Genomic DNA, 21,249 nt, shown 5'->3' on the forward strand with positions numbered 1-21,249 from the left:
ATAATATACCCAATTGATCTACCAAACTCTCTTGATACTCTTGTTATGCTGACTTTTGCAACTAATTATAAAACTAATCTGAAACCTGCATATACACCGTATACTTTCTTTAGCATAACAAAACATTACTGCAAAAAAGGAAACTTCTTTATATTGAAAATTAATTCTATACCATTTTAAACTATATTCTTCTACTTTATTCATCTAAACAACATGAGTTCAATAAGAGAATTGATTAATACTGATGAATTTTTCCGCTTTTTCGAAGATCATATTAATTCACCTAGTTTAAACTTCTTTGATGTTTTAAAAGATGAATCATTATCAATCAAATATCATGATGGTTTAGCTAAATTAACAGAATATCTTGATAATATGAATGAAGAAATGATCGAAAAGGAAGGTTATGCTTATTTTGGAACAAAGTCACCAAAATATGATTATAAAATATCTTTTATAATGATGTATAAAATTTTGAATGCTTATTTCCCCATTAATAATCTTTCACCTACTGAAATTGATCATATTAGAAGACGTCTCCATGTCCTAGATCATTATTTTTATGAGTATAAAGATGAAGGATATAAATATTCTTGTAGAATACTCTTTTTCAGAAACTATGTTTTCAATTTCAAGCTTGCTCAAAGTTATTGGAAAATGAATGTCATTGATTCAAATCCTCCTCGATCACCTAATTTACCTCCAACATTGTGTTCTAGTGATGCAAATTATAGACAAAAACGTCCTGAACGGATAATTAATAAAAATCGTTTCATTAGGGAAGTAGGATTCTTTCATCCTGATCCTTTGATTATAGATGAAACATTCTTCAATTACAACCTTCATTTATTCACTATCGTCACATCTGAACTTTGTGAATGTAATATTGATTTGTTTGTATACAAACAAATAGTAGTTAATGGTGATATAGAACTTGAATCAGAATTACTGCACATCTTTAATACCATTTCACAGTTATTCGTACCATCTGGAATTCAAATGTCAATGTGTATGCGTCAACAAAAACCAGTAGAAATATCTGAAAAAATGACGTTAAGAGCAATCGCAGATACAAATATTTTGGTGAATGAGACCATTTTCATACCTGTAATTCTCAGAATGAATAGTTTGAAGCATACTTTTGAAAAATATAAACAAACGTCATTTGAATATAAACATAAGGATTCAAAGGACATGTTAGGTATATTTCTGGAATGTTTCTATCAAGCATTGGGAAGTAAGACACGGTTGGCATTTGTAACTGATGGGAATTTTTGTATTGCTATGATTTTCAAATTTGGAAGTTTGTTAAAAGCTGATTATCGCTATAATGTTAGATCTTTACCTTGTAAGTTTCTAACGTTTGATTCTAATGAACATAAGTTTTCAGTTACCGTTTTTATGGGAATGGTTATTACTTCTAATATTGAATTATTGGAAATTGATGAAACTGAATTTGAAGAATTGAGACAAACTATTATTCTCAATGATGAACAAAAAGATAAGAGAGCTAAGATGCAATATGAAATACTAGATGAATTTAATCAATTAATTTCAAGTTTAAAATTGGAACAAAATGTACAAGTGCTTCAAAATCAAATTCTTAATAAATGGGATATGACTTTAGATCTTTCTACCCTTGCAAACGTGATGAAAGAATATCCTTTTAGAATCACCTCCATTAGTTCAATTAAACCAGATAAAATCATTAGTGGTAAAAGAATTCAACGGAATTATTCAACCGTCATCCAAAGTCAAGATGGTTTCATCTACAAAGTGTATGATCCTGTTAGAATAGCGTTCGAATATAAACTTCACCCTGAATATTTATCGTTCTACGATAAAATAATAATGGCATTTGATTTGTTTGCGAGGGAGGTTTCTGTACATACTTATTTACAAGGTAAATTTGATCAAATGCCTGAATTCCTTGAAATGGGTTATTTAACTAATGACAATAAACAATTCTTTGAGGAAATATCAAGTGACGATGATTACTCTTTATCTGGATTTTATATTAAAATGACAAAAATTGAAGGAGTGTTGCTCAAAGATATAAATATGTATTATACATTACAAGATAAATTAGAGAAGTTAGTTTCAAAGCTTCATGCTTTAAACGTTACTCATGGTGATATCCATGAAGGTAATTTCATCCTTAACAAAACCACACATCAACTTCTGGTGTTAGATTTTGGAAGATCATTTTATAAAGGGTTTCGTGAGGAAGATGGGTTTGATTTAAGAATCTCACATGATGAACAGAAACTTCGATGGATGTGTAACAAAGATTGGAATAATCATTTTTGGAAATCTAACTAATTTGATATGTAATCATAAATTTCAATACCTAAAATATTGATATTTTGTTGTTTATTTGAAGTAAAAGTATTGTAGAAATGTTTAATAAATAGTTGCAAATTAATAAAAATTCATTTAAAATTGTTTTTTTTTTTTTTTTTTTTTTGTATAAATCTATACCTGAAGAGAAATACATTTACGTACAAAAGACCTGCTTTAGCCAATCAAGGTCTAATAGTGTGAGACTCGTTCCAAGGAACACTACTCACTAAAACTCTCCAGCCCAGGGAATTAGCCCGGGGATGGTTGCCTTTATATCGGTAATAATGCCTGCTCGCGCGGTTTGAACCGCTGACGAGTGGTTGCGGTGGAGGTAAGTGCCCACTGCACTAGGGATGCAAAAAATTTTTATTTAGTTGGTAGCGCCATGCAAATCGTTACTTTATGATAAACCAGCAAAGTTTTTTGATAAATTAGGCGGTTGTATAGTGTAGTGGTTATCACTTTCGGTTTTGATCCGGACGACCCCGGTTCGAATCCGGGTACGACCTAATTTTTTAAATTTTCTCTTTTTTACAAGTGTCCTGCATATTACAGTTCAGCTTTACTTTTTTTTTAAAACAGAGATGTGATGGATATAATTTTTTTTTCACTTATAAAGTATAGATATTTATAAAGTTTGTTATAACCACATTAACTATCAAAGATGATTAGAACAATGTATGTATAAGATCCTATTGATTATATTCATAAGAAGACCTTGAAGAGTTACTAACAGTTATTATTATAGTAAGCCAAAGAATGCTCGTTCTAAAAGAGCTCTTGCTAAGAAAGAAGCTAAATTAGTTGAAAATACTAAATCAGCTTTATTTGTACCAGGATCAAGTGGTAGTAAAGTCTTACATGATTCTATGGTTGATTTAATGGCTATTAAGAAACCATTTGCTAAGAAATTTTCCAAGAAGAATGATATTAGACCATTTGAAGATTATTCTGAATTAGAATTCTTTTCAGAAAAGAATGATAGTTCTATTATTGTATTTTCAAGTCATAATAAGAAAAGACCAAATAATTTAATCATCCTGAGATTCTTTAACTATAAGGTTTATGATATGATTGAATTAACCATATTAAATTATAAATTATTACAAGATTTCAAAAAAGTTACTTTCACTATTGGTTTAAAACCAATGTTTGTATTTAATGGTCCATTATTTGATTCTCATCCTGTTTATATGCATTTAAAATCTTTATTCATGGATTTATACCGTGGAGAAGAAACCGATTTACAAGATGCTGCTGGTTTACAATACATAATCGCCTTATCAGCTGGTGAATTAAGTGAATCAAACATAAATAATGACATTAATGACAATAATAATAAAAATTTACCAAATTTACATTTCAGAGTTTATAAATTAAAAACTTTTAGATCAGGTCAAAAATTACCAAGAGTTGAAATAGATGAAATTGGTCCAAGATTTGATTTTAAAATTGGTAGAAGAATAACTCCAAGTGAAGAAGTTGAAAAACAAGCTATGGAAAGACCAAAACAATTACAAGCTAAAACAAAGAAGAATGTCTCTACTGATTTCATGGGTGATAAAGTGGCTCAAATCCATATGGGTAAACAAGATTTAGGTAAATTACAAACCAGAAAGATGAAGGGTTTGAAAGCTAGATATGATCAAGATAGTGATTTCGATGAAGAAAATGATCAAGATTTCGGTGAAGGATATGAAGATGCTATGGAAAGTGACATAGAATATGATGCTCCTCAATCAAAGAAACAAAAAGTTTAATCCCATTCATTCATTTCTTCATTAAAGTATTATAGGCATATATCTAAATAGAGAATTATAATTGTACATTTTTTTAAAAAAATTGATAATTTATTCGTAGTTCAAGTAAATCATTACCGTATTTTCTAATCTCTATTGACAACCATACCAATACACTTCTGTAATCAAATATACTTGGTTGATTAACCCTTTTTGCATCCATCCTTATACTAAAACTTCAACTTAAAGAAAGTCGTGTGCTTTTTTCAAATAAGTTTTTTTCACCAACTGTAATTTTTGTAAACAACTTTTAAATTTACAGCCAACAGTGATTTAGACAGTTCAATTCAAATCGATTAGTTTGATTGACTTGTGATTCATTCTAGCATAGCCAGATACTTCAATGTCATTCAATACTGGATCTGGATCGATCTTCAAGGCGAGAAAACGTCCTCAATCCAACGCGAATTCAACGCTGATTACTGGCATCAACGATACCCATGATTATGATGATACTCATATAAGTAAGAAAAGTAATAGTACAGTGGTTAGTAAAAGTCAAACCTTATTCGAATTGACTAAGAATGAACAATACTGTGTTTCACGATTACCTGCATTGCCTGGTATATTTGAAAATGATACCTTTCAATCTAGTATATTAAATGGATATTCAGATTCAGAATCAAATTATTCCTTAGTTATAACGGAAAATTCATTACATGTTTGGAACTATAAATCTACTGATTCATCTCCATTATCATTTCAATTTCCAATCAATGACACAAATTCAAATCAAGAACCAATTTTCCCCTTAGCAATCTTAACCAGACCTTCAAATGGAATAAGTGGTCAAGATCCAGGATTGGTTATAATAAACTCAACCACTGGGTTAATCAAGTTTTATGAAAGTGTTCAACATGCTCCTGCATTAGGTTTAATTAACGATAAGTCCTTAGAATTAACAATCCCAATTAATTCTAAGAGAGGAGAATTTATAACATTAGCTGAAAATATTGAACCAGCTGGAATTGCTATTGCTACATCTTGGAAACGTTCAATTCTTATTTCATTACGTGATTTCAAAGGAAAGCCAAAGTTATCCATTCTCGAATTAATATCACCAACTACATCCAACTCAATTATATCTAACTTGTTCTTTGGTAATAAGTCATCAGATAATAACTTAGAAATTAATAATGAAATTATAAGTATTAAATCTGGAAAAATAACAAATCATGGTATGACTCAAGAAATAATCATTCAAGATTCAAATGGAGGTTTCTACTTCTTTATTTATAACTTATCATCTGCAAATGGTATACCATACATTGATAAAAAGTATTCATATAAACATAATCTTACCCCTTATGTTGAAAATAGTATTGATGGCTTTATTCCTGGTTCTTCATTAACTATAAATTTCTTAGATTTATGGCCTCTCTTACAATATGAAAAAACTTATCTTGGTTTATGTCATATCATTGATAATAATGATCCTAATGGAGATAGTAAGAATTTATTGTTGATCACTATCAAGATTGACTCCACTGGGGGATTACTTTATGGTTCTCATAAGTTAATAAGATATAATCCTAGTGATTCTACTAATCCATTAATCACTAAACCTAAATTATTTTTACCAAAACCTGGACATACTGCATTTGTAACTATTGATAATTCTGTAATTATAACTGATATTAACACATCTTATATTAATGATTCTACTTCGGGTACCGTTTCTTATTATAAACCAAGATGGGAAGATATAATTCAATTAAAATCAGATGTTCAAATTATCGGATATGGATTTGAAAACAAATCACCTTCTGCAAATCCTTCAATTGTTATAATTACTAAGAATTTTGGAGTCTTAAGACTTGAAAGATTTCCAGAAGCTATCAACGATGATGAATTACAAGCCATTACTGATCCAATATTCATAATCAAATCTCATATTGAACAAGGTATATTCTTTGCTGGTTCTTCTCAAATTGAGTTCGATATAAATTCATCATCAATTAACATTTCAGATGATTTAATCTTAAAGGCAGTGGATTCAATAATCTCAGAAATCATTAATTCAACTTCTCCTTATTTACCCGAATTTCTACCATCAATAATCGAATCATTAAATCAAAAATCAAGTTTATACAAAGAATTAATTAACTATTCTAAGAGAAACTTCTCAACTTTGAATTCTGTTTTAATTCCAAAGATCGTTGAGTATTTAGAGAAGGTTGAAGTTGCATTAAACTTATGGATATTCATTAACGATTTAGATAACGAACAACAACAACAACCACAATCACAAAAACAACTGGTATATTTAAAAGAGATACTTGAATCAATTGTGCTTGAATTAAACAAACCAGAGTTACAATCAGGTAGTGATGTTATAAGGAAAGTATGCAGCCAAGGTATTGAATACATAAATGTAATCCTTACTAGATTCATTGATAAATTAATCCAAGATAGTTTTTCCTTAACTAATCTAGTTGAATTATTAATCAAGACACAATATAATGGAATTTTCTTAATTGAATCCAACTATATTGTCAATACTGGATCCAAGGGTACTCATAAATTGTGGATCTTTGATACTAAATTATTATTTACCATTGGGGATATTTATGAAAAAGAATATAATGATACAAAGAGCAATGGCATTATTATAACTGAAAAGAGACAATCCAATTTAATTAAATTATGTGAGGTGTTATATTATTTTGTTATAAATGCTATAAATTATTTCGAACAAAATGATTCATCGAATAATAAGGATGAATTAACCGAATATAAAAGATGGTATAAAACCAATAAACCAAAATGGATTAATGCATTACTTAAGAACAATTTGAGTAAAGACGCCATTGTCTTAAGTGAGAAGTATCGTGATTTCAATTCATTAGCCTTGATTTTGGAATTCGAAAGATCAAACATCATTGAGAAATACGGGGCTAATAGTAAAGAACATAATGAATTAATTAAAAAGTATGGACAATATTTTGAAACATTTGAATATGATTTTGCATCCAGTTTATATGATTATTACTTGACGGAAGATAAGATTCAACCACTATTATTGGATTTCACCAATTATAAGAATTATCTTAAATTATATTTTGAAAAGAATCAACAAAAGACGGCAAAAGTAGCCTGGATTCGTCAATTATTGGATAAAGAATTTCCTCAAGCATCTGAATCCCTCTTGAAATCAGTCAAAGTGTTGGAAAACTTAGATAATAAAGAATTGAAATACTCCTTAGCCAAACTTGCTATAATCGCATCTAAGGCTAAATTAACTGAAGATGATATTGTTGCAGATAAATCAGATGAAATATTAAATGAATCCGAAGCTAATTTAGTTCAAATTAGAGCTCAAAGTAAATTATTACAATCATTACTTAAGTATGTGAATGGGGAAAAGAAATTATTGACATTGGATTATATATTAAAGAATCATTCCAACAAGTTAATTGAATTCAGTATAAGAAATCAACTTATTGGAGGAGAAATTTTCAATGATTTTGTTGAAAACATTCAAGTTTCAAGTTCCAATTTGATTAATTTATTAACAGTTATTAAACCAGTTGGTCTGTCCAATAAGGAATTTTCAGAAGCATTAAAAGTTGCATCAGTCATCAACAATGAAAGTAAATATAAGTACTTCACTAATATTATCTGGTTAAGATTATTGACAATTACTGAAGATTGGTCAGTAATTAGTAAATTGAATAGTAAGTTTTCAACTGATGAACATATTAAGGATAAAATTAGAAAAACTGTTATATTCAAGACTCTCTCAGAGATAAAATTAGATCATGATTTAGTTTCCCAATTGGATAAATTGTTGACAACGGGTAAGATAGATGAAACTAATTATGAGATTGATGAAGAGATTGAAGCATTTCATCAAAAGTTATTAGTTCAACTCAATGATTATAACAAGAATAATGAGTTGAAGTTATGGATTGATTCAATTAAACAAGAAGTTAAGAATTCAATAATATAGACTAAGTACATATACATATAGACATTCGAATAATAAAATTAATGTTATTTTTATTTAATTATTTTATATATAATACAGACTTATCTATTGTAGTTCCAACCGCCAGCAGCTGACTTACTCTATACTTTCTTCAACATCTTGACCATCTTCATTGTCAAGAGGATCATCTTCATCTTTATCTAATTTGATCCGTACCAAAGCTTCTGGAAGAGGAGTCTTGGTATCATAGTCTTTATCAGAGTATTTCAAAAGACCCAACGATGCCAACGATATAGCCTTCACCACATTCTGCCAGTTGGCCAATATTAATGCTACACTTTCTGTACCGTCTTTCATATGATCTAATCTATCACCAATGCCTTCAAGATAGGTAGCTAGTTCTGAAGTTAAAGTTCTGAACTCTTGTAATTTTTCCAAATCAGCCTTCTTCTCAGCTATCTTCTGCTGATATACATTAGACTTCAGCATGATTGATATATTAATACTTCAATTGATTATAGATCTGTATCTTAAACCATTCTTAACGCGTTAAGATCTGTTTGGTTTAATTTTCAAAACAAAAACATCATCAAATTAGAAACATCCTCACCGCAACACAACAGAAACTCACGTGACTTTTTGAGTTTGTTTTTGTTTACCTTTTTTTTGCATTTAAGAATTGATTTGATAAATAAAGCTTTTGAAGGGGATACAAGTAAGAAAGAGGTTTAGGATTGATGGCACGTAAATCAATAGACTTTACGAGGTCGTTGTTGAATTTTCATAGGGAGTTTAACTCTCGTGAACGAGAGAAACGTCAGAATTTATCGTTGGATATCCATGGCGCTACAAGATCAAATCTAAGAAAACAACCCAATCATGATAAGGAAGATGAAGATGTAGAAGTCAGTGAAGTTGAGAAAATGAAGGATGTTGTTGATCAAAAAGTAAGAGATGATGATGCTTATGAATCTCTCAAAGCTAAATTTACCATACAGAACAATTCATTAGCTAAAAGTAATGCAGTACTTACATCAAAAATATCTGATTTAGAGATGAAAGTTGGTGAATTGATCAATGAAAATATGAGTTTAAGAAAGACTAAGACATTACATGATACAGCAAGTAAACAACAGTTGGATGAGACAATTGGTCAAGTTGAAAAGGAATTGACTCATAAATTTGATGAAATTTTCCAAATCTTTAAGAAATTTAGAGAAAGTGAAGGATTACCTATAAATAGTCAACTAGAAGCTACCACTGATAAACCAATCATAGAGTCAACTCCTCAACCATTTAGTTTTCCTACAACTACGTCTATTTTTGATTCATTTGACTCCGAGACCATAAACAAGAAAACAACAGATCCAATCATTGTGCCAGATCCTCAACCACAAACAATAATAGATCTGGAACCAGAAGTCATAAAACCAATCCTGAAGCAAAATATTGACATCCCCAACCCAGCAATAACAAACAGATCCAACAGTGTCACAGAGAGACGGAAGAGACAAACTATATCTGTTTTTGAGGATCGAGAGCAGTCAGCTGATGATCTTAATAAGGCAAAACAAATAATTGATCAAATCATCCGAAGATCACAAGAAGCAGAAACAGTACCCGTTGTTACCAAACAAGTATCACCAGAAGTTGCTAATCATAAAGAAGCCGATACAGATGATTTTGTAACGTCAAAATCTGCAGAATCTACACCTGAAACAGCCAATGAGCTTGAAAGACCTCGAAGACCATTAAGAAACAGAGGTGAAGTTAATTATAAACCTCTCCTGTTACGAGGGAAAATGAGACGAGAGTCAACTCACTTGGTTGATGCTGTTGATGAAAATGCATACATCAATTATACTATTCCAACCGTAAAGATAGAGTCAAATAATGAGAAGAAAAGACGTACGTTAGGACCAAATGAAATTTCTAATAAACGGAAACCATTAGGTAATAAGACTAATACTTACAACAATAATACTCAATCTGAAAAGGAACCAACACCAGATGCAAAGCCATCATCAACTTTCAGCACAGATCAATTATCAGTATTTGATTTTGAAGAATTTCCATCTAGTCAATCCAAATATATCGGAAAAAGAAAAGGTGGCAAGACTAACAGAAGATATACAACATTTACGCATTAAACAATAAACATTCTTTTATAATAATTTATATAGTATACATAAGTAGTATTTAAACCCTCAATTTAAACACTCATTTTCATTTTAATTACTGATTGAGGATTATAATCTACGATTTCAAAATCTTCAAATTTAAAATCATCAATAGAAGTAATTTCAGCTTTTCTATCTTCTTTAATGAGTAATTTGGGGAACGTACCTGGAGTTCTTGTGATTTGTTCTTTAAGAGCATCGATATGATCTAAATAGACATGAGCATCTCCAAGAGTATGAATGAATTCTCCACAATCCATATCAACGATATGAGCTATCATTTTAGTTAAAAGGGCATAAGAAGCAATATTGAATGGAACTCCTAATCCCATATCACATGATCTTTGATATAATAAACAAGATAATTTAGGTCTACTAGGGGTAGTACTGGTTGAATCTGGAGTTGGGAAACTGACGTAAAATTGACAGAATACATGACATGGAGGTAAGGCCATTTTACCGAAATCAGGTGGATTCCAAGCTGACATGATGATTCTTCTATCATATGGATTTGTTTTTAATTTTTTAATAATATCTTGTAATTGATCAAAACCTTGGCCTGTATAATCGGTATCACAATCTTTATACTCTGCACCGAAATGTCTCCATTGGAAACCATATACTGGACCCAAATCACCTTCACGACGATCAGTTAACCCTAATTTATCAAGATATTCTCTAGATCCATTACCTTCCCAAATCTTAACTCCCTTGGCACTTAACAATTTCCCATCGGTGGAACCAGCCACAAACCAAAGAAGTTCATGGATAATACCCTTGGAGAACACTTTCTTAGTCGTTAATAATGGAAATGTATCATTGGAAAGATCGAATCTTAATTGAGGTGGTCCAAAGATGGATTTGGTACCGGTTCCAGTTCTATCAGGACGAAACTCTCCTTCGTTAATGATACGTTCACATAAGTCAAGATAACCTTGCTCTGGATGAGCATGAGGAGCTGCAACTGTCATGATGTTGATAATGAGTGGTATTGAATGTAAGTTGGAGATGTAAATAAAGAATGATTTGAAAATATAAATAAAGATCGAACGCGTTATAAAAAAGTTTTGTATCATATTTTTTTTGGTGATGTCGCGTATAACTAATGACTCTTAGTCTTCAGATATGGTAGGATCATTAAGAGATTCAGGTTGTAGAGTGGATATGTTGATAACATACGTAGCACGTATGTATATCGTTAGATGTTAGATATGATGAAATTGAAGAACATACTGTTCTGAAAGGAAGTTTGTCATATCCAGCCTATGATTGCAAAATTCAGCAATCAAGCATGTAGACTTCCTCTGAACATATAGTTCAACATACATAATATATCGTAAGTCATCGATGCAACTCATAGAGTACAAACTACAATAAAAATATCTTAATAAAGACAATAAACAAGTTTTTTATTCACTAAAAATCAATAAAACTAATCTAAAGAAAACGTCAATTAATAGTCATAACCCGCAGACTTATTCCTTCTTGTTACCAAAAACAGCATCAGAAGCTTGTTGAACAAAAGACTTGTTATTGTCACTGGTACTATCACCAACAGCATTATCAAGGGTATCAGTAACCTTATCCTTAGCTTGTTCGTAAGTTGTCTTTTGAGAATCTGGCTTGACGGCACTTTCAACTTTATCACCAATATCTTTTCTACCGAAATCTGACATATTTGTTTGTAATTATCTGTTGCTGTAGTTGTTGTTGTATACTTATTAACTTAAGTGTATAGTAAAAGAAATACCAAATATCATAAAAGAAAGGAGAATTAAACCACTATTTATAGACTAATTCTATAAGCAGAATTTCTTAGCATTTCATAAAGTTGCTATAGAGAACTTATTGCAAGTGTGGTTAAGTTACGGTAGCGAATTAGCTTGTGGCGGGGGAATTTTAGCTTTGGGTTGGTTCCCCTTTGTTCGCACGTTTGTTTCCATATGCGAACGAATGAATCGCATAGCAAGCATGATTATACGAGTTCGAGAATGATGATGCATTTAGCAATCATCGAGAAAATCATAACTTAATAATAGCAACTGAAAGGAGGAGGAAAATGATTTAATTTCATATGATTTGAAACCAAGCAAAATATTTAAACCATTTTGGTTCAACTAATATACATCTTGAATGAGCGATTTGAATTGGAGTTTCATCTTTATTAAATGGTAAAGTTTCTAAATTTCCTTCAATGACAACTTTTCTCCCCTTTGCTTCAACTACTTTGGCTCGTAACACAACTGTACTTCCTGGAGGAGCTTGATTTTTAAAATCAATGGATAATGAGGCAGTGACTCCCTTTTTAGAAGGTAATAATGGGAATCCACAAGAACATAACCCTTCATCTAATATAGTTGATACAATTCCATTATGAATCTTACCATCTTGACTGATTAATTTATCACCTAAATGGTAGAAACTAGTTAATTCACCTTGTTTTTCATTGAGAAATACAATTGGATCAATTTCAAATAAATCAGGACCAAATAATAATCCAGTACCAACATAGTTTTTATGATGTTGATCAGGAAAGGCATCGCTACTATTGTATCGAGATGTGTTTGGATCTTCAATTAAGGCTTTATATTCATCAGTAGATGAGATTTGATTAACGATTGATTCATTAATATGTAATAATTTCTTTTCTCTCCAATTACCTTTTCTATAATTGACTGGGAAAGCAGCAACACCTACACCGAATGCAATTAAAGGAACTGAGGTTCTTACAAGTCTTTTGAACATTCTACCTACCAGTATGATATGTATGATGATGATATATGAATAATCAATCAATGGTAAATGATATGAATATGATTTCAATGTTGGATAGATCTACTTCTGTCCATCATCTTCTACGGATTGAGATTGACCCTTTACAGAGAAAAAAAAAGAAATGGTAGCTTTTTATTATATACAGTACAGGCCAAATGTGTTATATAAAACATGGGGTTTGATTTTGATTTCTAATATTACTATACTATGTAATGGCAAAATGTCATATTACAAAACAACTATCTAGAACTAATATCAATTTTAGTATAATCTTGGACTAAACCAACAATCTTTGGAAGATCAGCTCCAACGACATAATTTAATCTTTCTCCATTTCTGAAATAGTAAATAGTTGGCATAGCAGTTACGCCATATTCTTGAGCAACATCTTGAGCTTGATCTACATCAACTCTACCAAAATTAACTTCTGGTAATCTTTCAGCTAAAGCATCGATGATTGGTTCGATGGCTTTACATGGTCCACACCAAGTAGCATAGAAATCAATCACGACAAGTTTATCTGATTTAATAAATTCATTAAAGGCAGCTAAATTAGCAATCTCATGAATCTTACTTGGATTAGCAGCTGTGGACATAGTTTTAACTTTATGAAATAATATAGAATTAGAATGGAATAAGGAAGGTTGTTGTTGATGTCTTAATATAGAACTTGTACGATAACCTAACGTTCTTAACATTATTGAAAGGAAAAGAAAGAAGTAAATAAATATATATATTTGGAGAAGTTCAAACCACTATTTATATACTAAGGACTTAAGATCAATATCGATTTTAGTAATCATCATAACTTAAAATGTTCAAAGTCCTTTATTAAAAATTTCATCCACCACCACACTTTGTAAGTCACATGATTAGTCACACGACTGATCATGTGATCATTTTTCTTAATTTTTATTTTTTTTTCTGCGATGGATTTATATTTATTTATATAGCTGTGAAAAATTTATATATATATAATATATATTGGATAAAGTTCTAGATCATTGATATTAAACTCTACACAATGGTTACTAAAGTTAATGGGGTCAAGCGTGCTGCTCCAGCTCAATCGCTGAAAGGTAACAATGCTAAGAAAAGCAAAGTTGTGAAGAAACTCCCATCTCCTCCACCTGAATCAGAAGAAGAAGAAGAAGAATCAGAAGATGAAGATTTATCAAGTGATGAAGATATCGAAGCTTCTTCTGAAGATGAATTAGATGAATTAGATGATGATGAAGAAGAGGAAGAAAAAGATGAATTAGATGATCTTGACAACGACGACGAAGACAAAGTAGATGAAGATAAAGACAGTGATGATGAAGATGACGATGATGAAGAAGATAAAGATAAAGTAGTTGATCCAAACAAGAAATCATCAAAAGAACAACATGCTGAACAACGTAAAGTATTAGCTGAACGTAAATTACAAAGAAAATCAGGGGTTGAAGTCCAACAAATCAAAAATTTGTGGGAAAAATTAAGAATCACTAAACCAACTCCTCCAAAACAAGTTAGAGATAAACTTTGTGATGAAGTTTGGGAATTATCTAAGGATGTTATCCTTGATTTAGTATTAAAACATGATGCCTCCAGAGTGGTTCAAACTTTAATCAAATACTCGTCCAAAGAAAGAAGAGCTAAAATCATTGATTCATTAAAGGGTAACTTTTATCAATTAGCTACTTCATCATATGGTAAATATTTATTAGTTAAATTATTACATTATGGTTCTAAAGAATCAAGAGGTAAAATCCTTGATGAATTACATGGTAAATTAAGAAAATTAATGAGACATAAAGAAGGGGCTTATGTGGCTGAAGATTTATACGTTTTATATTCAACTGCTGAACAAAGACATCAAATAATAAGAGAATTCTGGGGAGCTGAATATGCTGTATTTAGAGATTCAGGAAAGGGTAAAAATGTATTGGAAGTCACCAAGGAATCATCTGAAAAGAAACAATTGATCATGACTAATTTATTCGGTACTATCAAAGCTTCAGTTGAAAAAGGTTCAACTGGGTTCCAAATTTTACATGCTGCCATGAAAGAATATGTCAGTATCTTAGAAGATAATGTTGAACTCCATGATACTCAAATTAGAGATTTCATTGATTTACTTGAAGAACAATTTGCTGAATTAGTTCATACTCAAGAAGGTGCTGAAGTTGCTAGTGCTTTAATTGCACTTGCTAACGCTAAAGAAAGAAAAGTTATTATAAGATCATTAAAATCACATACTGAAGAACTTATTAAAAATGAACATGGTAATTTAGTCTTGATTACTTTATTCCTTACTGTTGATGATACTGTTTTAGTTCATAAATCATTTGGACAAGAAATCTTTACTAAAGAATTAACTCCAAAATTAATTCAAGATAAATTCTCTAGAAGGCCTTTAATTTATCTTTTAAAAGGATTAGATGGTAGATATTTCTCACCATCAGTTAAGAAAGCTTTAACTAAATATGAAGAATTAGCATATAAGAAAACTTCCAAAAAACCTCAAGAACAAAGAAGACAAGAATTAGTTACTAAGGCTTTACCACTCATATATAAAAGTATTTTATCTAATGAATCAAGTGAAGAATTCAGTTTAGATAAAATTCTTTCTAATAATTTTGTTTCCCAATTTTTATCAGAATTAATCTTAACTCCAACTGATAATGAAGAAATCAATGAAAAATATAGACCAGAATTAGTCGATGCTATCTTCGATAAGACCATAAAGGGAGATATTCGTGAAGATTATCATTTAGTCAACAAAGGTCCATTCATCACTAGACTTTTGAAAGCTATTATCCAGGGATCAGAATATAAATGGAATCCTGAATCTAAATCATTACAAGTGAACGCTAATATTGCTAAAATCCCAGCTACCGGTACTGAATTTGCTGTTAAAGTTGCTGATGAAATCATAGAAAAATTAAAAGATTGGACTACTGGTCAAGGTGCATTTGTAGTTATCTCTGTATTTGAAGTATTACAAATACTGAGTGAAGCTGCTACTTTTAAGAAATTTAAAAAGGAATTATCCAAGTATAAAAATTTATTAGCTGCTGATAAAGATAATAAAGGTGGTCAATTATTATTAACTCTTTTAAAATAGACGGGTGTCTTTTTATAAATAAATAAATAGAACTTCTTGCATTAAATATCATTGTACTTTAGTAATATAAAAAATATCATTATGTAAAAACTAACACTATAATGCAAATGCTTCATCTTGCTCGTAATCTTCTTCTTCACTATAATCAGAGTCTTCACTCTCTTCAATTTCACTATCATCTTGAATCAATGGATAATTTGGAGTATCTACTTGTGCTTTTTCATTTAATTCATCGTTATCGTCGTCATCTTGTTCGTCTTTCTCATCATCATCCTCTTCATCATCTTCATTCACAAATATCACCGCATCGTCATCATACTCGTCACCATCTTCTTCTACAACTCCATATTCTCGATAATATTCTAATTTCTCTCCACAACGTAAACAAGGCAAGTCTTCACCTGATACCTTCATGGTGTTGAATGCAGTCGATATACAGATATAACAGTAAACATGACCACAATTGGTCACATATGGATTAGTGATAACACCGGCTGATATAAATGTCCTACCACCTGATGCTTCAGCTTTATGATTATTATTATGACAGATTGCACATTGAGAAATAGGTAAGTTCACATATGGGAGTAAAAATGGACCTGATTGAGATTGAGGTTGACCTCTTGAAAATGCTGATTTCACTAATCTCTTGAATTTATTGATTTGTAATAATGGTAATATGAATACTAAAAATTCTGTCATCACATTCCATACCAATTGTCTGTTTTGAAATTCAAAATTGACATTATTACCGTTAAATTTCAATAAGTCTGATACAATGGGTGTCATGGTTATACCGAATAGTCTATGAATCAAGGATGGATACTTCCCATTGATCAAGAAAAGCATGAAATTGATTAAATTTAATGACTTAAAAATCTTATCTAATTGGGCTAAGATAGTACCTCTCTTCTCAAACAAGAAATTCTTCACTTTTTCTAAGATGGTAACACTATAAGGTTGTGGTCTGTTTGATTCATCAAGGGAATATAAGTAACTTTGAAGTTTGGAGTATAAATAATCACCAACGAGTAATCCTAACAAGAGCCATCGTTTCGAAAATCCAATCATCTTCCCCGTTCTCGAGTCTGTCAATTTCAAATTCTGAAGGGATAACCCATAAGATGATCCATTCTTCCACACAGTTTGACTAAATACAAGTAAGTTCAACAATAATGACCATAATTCGGGATGTTCATTATATGAAAATCGACTATTGTTATGCAATTGAAATATAGATGCGAGTTGTTCCTTCAATAATGAAATCAACTCAGAGTCTAGTATATGGGCATCAAGCTGTGATACCCTTGGCGAAGGATACGATATTGGTATCATCGTTCTTGATGTTGTTGATGGATATAGCTGTTGATTAACAGTGGTGATGTTGATATTCTGTTCCCCACAGAAAATTAATTTTTTACTTTCACCGAGGAATTATTTATCGCACTAGGTTGTACTTTTTATTACTGCAAATTATTATTATACTATATAAGATCTATTATCTCAGACGATAATTCTACAACCAATATTGATCCCTTCCTTTCAACCAACGCTTGTAATACTTTCTTAATACTTCCAGAATTTTCGTCAAGCACTTGTCCCGATGATGCTGACACTAATGGCTTTAGAATCTTAAGCAAGGACAATTGCACTACCATGTTTGAACTATGACTACCAATTTTTGTTAAAATGTTAGAGAAGATTTCTCTATTTGCCATTCTATTTGCCACCACTGTACTGAAACTAATCAATTTTAGATAATTATCAAGCACCGATTCTAGATTTGATACTTTTGGAATTAAAAAACCCGCTATGAAACAATCTAATGCTTTAGTATCTAAAGATATAGATTTTGATTCTTGATTATACCAAGTTATGATTGAGTCCAATGAATTAGATTGCCAATATGGATCAAGTACTAAGTTATAATATATAGACATTATGTCCAAACTTTTCAATTGTTGCTTTACAGATTCTCCACAATAAACTAATTCACACATAATTGGAAGTAAAAACTGTCTGAATGGTAAATTAATCATTGATAATGCTTTCATGTATGGCAATGCCCCCAAACTAATAAGTTCAGCTTCTCTAGCATGGTTCAAATAACAACAATTATACAATATTGGAGCCAAGGAGTTGATATATTCCTTATAGTGTTCACTACCAGCTGGATGACTTTCTAATAATTGAACAATGAATTCTAAAAACTCTGCCTTTTGAAATGCCTTAAGAACTTCTGATATGAATGACATTGATTTGAAAAATCTCAAAATGGTTAATTGATGCATCATATTCACATTCTTAAAGATTTTAATCAACAACTTGAATAAATCACTGTGCGCTATATTTATTCTAACTCTGACTTCTGATTGACCAAAGAATTTTATGATATCCATAATTTTATCAATCGTGGAATTTAATGACTCCTCAGAAACTTCCTTCATACGCTGTTTTGAATTGACTCTTGTTAATCGATTTAAAAATACAGCAAACCAAAATACAACTCCATATTTGGCTAAGATACGACATAAATCAGATTTTGATCTAGTTAAGTCTTTTGAAAGAATACTATGAATACATTCAACTGCTGCTATAGGGAAAGCAGGAGCAACATCAAAATCTTCTTCCAAGAACTTTGACACAACTCGAAGACCACCACATGAGACCAACATTGAAAGAGCCTTATCTGAATTCTTAAATAATCTAATAAATCTCACAACTTGTAGTCTGACAGGCAAATCATAAGCTGAACCTTTAAACTGTGTCACAGCCGGAATACCACCTAGTAAGCAAAAATTCTCAAAAATAGATACATTCTCTTCAAATATAACATTCAAAGTTGCTAAAGCATAATACCAAATCTTTTCAGTTTTCGCAATTTCATTGACACAGTTTAACAATTCCAATAGAGAGATAATACCATGATCTCTGATCAATGTATCATGCAGTAAAGGATATTTCTTAACAATATGAAGCATTCTTCCTGTAGTTTTAACTAAGGATTCAATATCAATGTTATCATCATAATGTAACATATCAACTTTATTTGAAAACTTGGATACTAAATACTCCATTTTACTTTGAATTTCCAATTCATTACTATCAAAATTTTGAATATCAATATCAACAAAGGGATTTATTTCTTCACTATTATCGATTTTATTCCGTAACGAAAGGTTTTCATCAATACTGCTAACATCAAAACCTTCGTCATCTTCTGTGAACTTACTCAACAATTCAGTTTTGGTATATTTAGTCTTTTGAGGGAATTCTTCATCATTAGAAAGTTCTTTCACTTGGATGATATCGGCATCTAATGGTTGCTTTACAGATGATATCTTTGCAATTTCTCCAAAATCATTATCCCAATTCTCTTCATTCAACTCTGAGTACATACTAATACTCTTGATTTCCATACTTGGTTTATGTTTAGCTGACACTAGATTACTCATGGATATCTTAGATATAGGCTGTGTGAGCCATTTATGTTTCAGAAGAAGCTTGGCGCTTGTTCTCAAGCTTGGCTGTTTTTGAAAGCATTCCAATAAGAAGTCTTTAGCAAGTAATGAAATACTCTTTGAAAGTGGAGGATGTTCATCTGTTCCAATAGCATGTAAAACTGCCATGGGATTTAAATCATGATACGGAGGATTTGTAGTGAATAATTCTATAATGGTAGCACCCAATGACCAAATATCAGAAGCAGTACATATACCATCACCACCCAATACAGTTTCAGGAGCCATCCAATTTGGAGTTCCAACAATAGTATCGTGTCGACTGTTTACATTGGCTGCAATACCAAAATCGGCAAGCTTTATATCCCCACTATCAGTTAAAAGAACATTTGCAGCTTTTACATCTCTATGAACAACCCCTTGATCGTGTAAATATATGAGACCATCTATGATTTGTTTGACATACTTTATGATTTGCTTTTCGGGCAAACCAGCATTTTTCTTTTTGTATAATTGCCTTAACGAACCTCCAGAACAATATTCCAATAAAATATTCAACGATGATGCTGTCTTAACAAACCCGTGGTACTTGACTATATTCGAATGTTTTAAAATCTTTAACAAATCAATTTCTCTCATTAAAACAGCCACATCTTGATCTTTTTCAAGAAACACTTGTTTGATAGCTATGATCTGACCGGTCTTAAGATTCTTAGCTTTATATACACTAGCACATCCACCACGTCCTAGTAAATTTGAGAATTCAAAATTGTCTAATGCATTATTCAGCCTTGTCCCTGGTCTCTTTTCAAACCTTTGAGCTGGGGTTAATGATACTTTAACAGAAGCACTTCTAAGCTTATTAGGAGTCCCGTGAATTGCAAATCTGGGATCTCGATTGGAACTTACTTCTTTTAACTTACGGTGTCGTATTGGACTATGTGATAGCACTGGAATATTTTCTTTTGTAATTTTTTCTATGAAAGGTGATTCTACATCATTATTATTAAACTTGTCATTCTCATCATTATCATTGTTGTTGTTGCTGTTGTTGTTGAGTTCTTCTCCTATACTATCTTCAAATATAATACCATTCAATTTACCTTGAATTCTCTTCACGAAAGGTGATTCGATTACTGATTGATCAGATTTTGAACCTGTACTCCTAACAATTACCGATGATCCAGATATATGAGAGAACCTTGAAAATGATAAATTGAAGTCTTCTTCAAATCCCTTGCCATCTTCCAACTCATCAGGGAATTCACGATACTTATTTAAGGTGAGTTCTTTCTTATGTGATGCTGCTGACAGTTCATCCGAATCTGGTCTTGAGTTCGCCAACATATCTGCTATATTATCATGACGAGAATTATTATATAACATTCGAACTTATCTTATCCATATCCTTTGGGATCCAGGAAGAGTGTGAATGTGAATGATTGTTATATTGTTAAACTGCAGTCAATATAACCAAGAAGGGTTTGTTTACATTTATTTTGGTTGTAAATGATCTCTGGTTTGTTTGTGTAACGCGCTCATAAAAATCGTAATTTACATATTTATGTATGTGGTAGCGCATAAATTAATCAATATCTTTCTATCAAATAAGCAATGTAATACATTTTTCTCTTTAAAATATTTAGTTTTA

The 21,249-nt window shown here is 31.0% G+C and overlaps 11 protein-coding genes and 1 non-coding gene across 12 annotated transcripts; 6 read left to right on the top strand and 6 right to left on the bottom strand. All coding sequences in view use genetic code 12, as the record gives it.

The window, feature by feature from the left end:
- Window positions 1-213: 213 nt before the first annotated feature.
- On the top strand, window positions 214-2,322 carry DFJ63DRAFT_310185 (uncharacterized protein; the record flags this gene model as incomplete). Its single annotated transcript, XM_064905551.1, has 1 exon — window positions 214-2,322. One exon carries the CDS (start codon window positions 214-216, stop codon window positions 2,320-2,322), a length of 2,109 nt encoding a protein of 702 aa, XP_064764356.1.
- A 458-nt stretch (window positions 2,323-2,780) lies between these two features.
- DFJ63DRAFT_t1 lies at window positions 2,781-2,852 on the top strand. Its single transcript has one exon. It is a non-coding gene; the product is annotated as a tRNA-Gln (tRNA).
- Window positions 2,853-3,007: 155 nt separating this feature from the next.
- RPF2 (rRNA-binding ribosome biosynthesis protein) lies at window positions 3,008-4,103 on the top strand (the record flags this gene model as incomplete). Its single annotated transcript, XM_064907337.1, has 2 exons — window positions 3,008-3,021; window positions 3,092-4,103. The coding sequence occupies 2 exons, from the start codon at window positions 3,008-3,010 to the stop codon at window positions 4,101-4,103; spliced, it is 1,026 nt and encodes a 341-aa protein (XP_064764357.1).
- A 191-nt stretch (window positions 4,104-4,294) lies between these two features.
- On the top strand, window positions 4,295-8,144 carry DFJ63DRAFT_6436 (uncharacterized protein). The gene has a single exon (XM_064909036.1). It carries the CDS (start codon window positions 4,486-4,488, stop codon window positions 8,092-8,094), a length of 3,609 nt encoding a protein of 1,202 aa, XP_064764358.1. The 5' UTR covers window positions 4,295-4,485; the 3' UTR covers window positions 8,095-8,144.
- A 1-nt stretch (window position 8,145) lies between these two features.
- On the bottom strand, window positions 8,146-8,686 carry DAD2 (Dad2p). The gene has a single exon (XM_064909037.1). It carries the CDS (start codon window positions 8,560-8,562, stop codon window positions 8,209-8,211), a length of 354 nt encoding a protein of 117 aa, XP_064764359.1. The 5' UTR covers window positions 8,563-8,686; the 3' UTR covers window positions 8,146-8,208.
- A 124-nt stretch (window positions 8,687-8,810) lies between these two features.
- SGO1 (Sgo1p) lies at window positions 8,811-10,223 on the top strand (the record flags this gene model as incomplete). Its single annotated transcript, XM_064907692.1, has 1 exon — window positions 8,811-10,223. One exon carries the CDS (start codon window positions 8,811-8,813, stop codon window positions 10,221-10,223), a length of 1,413 nt encoding a protein of 470 aa, XP_064764360.1.
- A 62-nt stretch (window positions 10,224-10,285) lies between these two features.
- On the bottom strand, window positions 10,286-11,224 carry CDC21 (thymidylate synthase; the record flags this gene model as incomplete). The annotated part of the gene is made up of 1 exon (XM_064907693.1): window positions 10,286-11,224. One exon carries the CDS (start codon window positions 11,222-11,224, stop codon window positions 10,286-10,288), a length of 939 nt encoding a protein of 312 aa, XP_064764361.1.
- Window positions 11,225-12,323: 1,099 nt separating this feature from the next.
- On the bottom strand, window positions 12,324-12,998 carry DFJ63DRAFT_310191 (uncharacterized protein; the record flags this gene model as incomplete). Its single annotated transcript, XM_064905552.1, has 1 exon — window positions 12,324-12,998. One exon carries the CDS (start codon window positions 12,996-12,998, stop codon window positions 12,324-12,326), a length of 675 nt encoding a protein of 224 aa, XP_064764362.1.
- A 269-nt stretch (window positions 12,999-13,267) lies between these two features.
- DFJ63DRAFT_282515 (thioredoxin family protein) lies at window positions 13,268-13,624 on the bottom strand (the record flags this gene model as incomplete). The annotated part of the gene is made up of 1 exon (XM_064904656.1): window positions 13,268-13,624. The coding sequence occupies one exon, from the start codon at window positions 13,622-13,624 to the stop codon at window positions 13,268-13,270; it is 357 nt and encodes a 118-aa protein (XP_064764363.1).
- A 428-nt stretch (window positions 13,625-14,052) lies between these two features.
- On the top strand, window positions 14,053-16,137 carry DFJ63DRAFT_332522 (uncharacterized protein; the record flags this gene model as incomplete). The annotated part of the gene is made up of 1 exon (XM_064907694.1): window positions 14,053-16,137. One exon carries the CDS (start codon window positions 14,053-14,055, stop codon window positions 16,135-16,137), a length of 2,085 nt encoding a protein of 694 aa, XP_064764364.1.
- Window positions 16,138-16,233: 96 nt separating this feature from the next.
- PEX2 (ubiquitin-protein ligase peroxin 2) lies at window positions 16,234-17,472 on the bottom strand (the record flags this gene model as incomplete). The annotated part of the gene is made up of 1 exon (XM_064905553.1): window positions 16,234-17,472. The coding sequence occupies one exon, from the start codon at window positions 17,470-17,472 to the stop codon at window positions 16,234-16,236; it is 1,239 nt and encodes a 412-aa protein (XP_064764365.1).
- Window positions 17,473-17,621: 149 nt separating this feature from the next.
- CDC15 (serine/threonine protein kinase) lies at window positions 17,622-20,945 on the bottom strand (the record flags this gene model as incomplete). Its single annotated transcript, XM_064904721.1, has 1 exon — window positions 17,622-20,945. One exon carries the CDS (start codon window positions 20,943-20,945, stop codon window positions 17,622-17,624), a length of 3,324 nt encoding a protein of 1,107 aa, XP_064764366.1.
- Window positions 20,946-21,249: the final 304 nt, after the last annotated feature.

This window comes from Scheffersomyces coipomensis, assembly GCF_036884675.1.
Source record: "Scheffersomyces coipomensis strain NRRL Y-17651 chromosome Unknown DFJ63scaffold_1, whole genome shotgun sequence".
Taxonomy (NCBI): Eukaryota; Fungi; Ascomycota; class Pichiomycetes; order Serinales; family Debaryomycetaceae; genus Scheffersomyces; species Scheffersomyces coipomensis.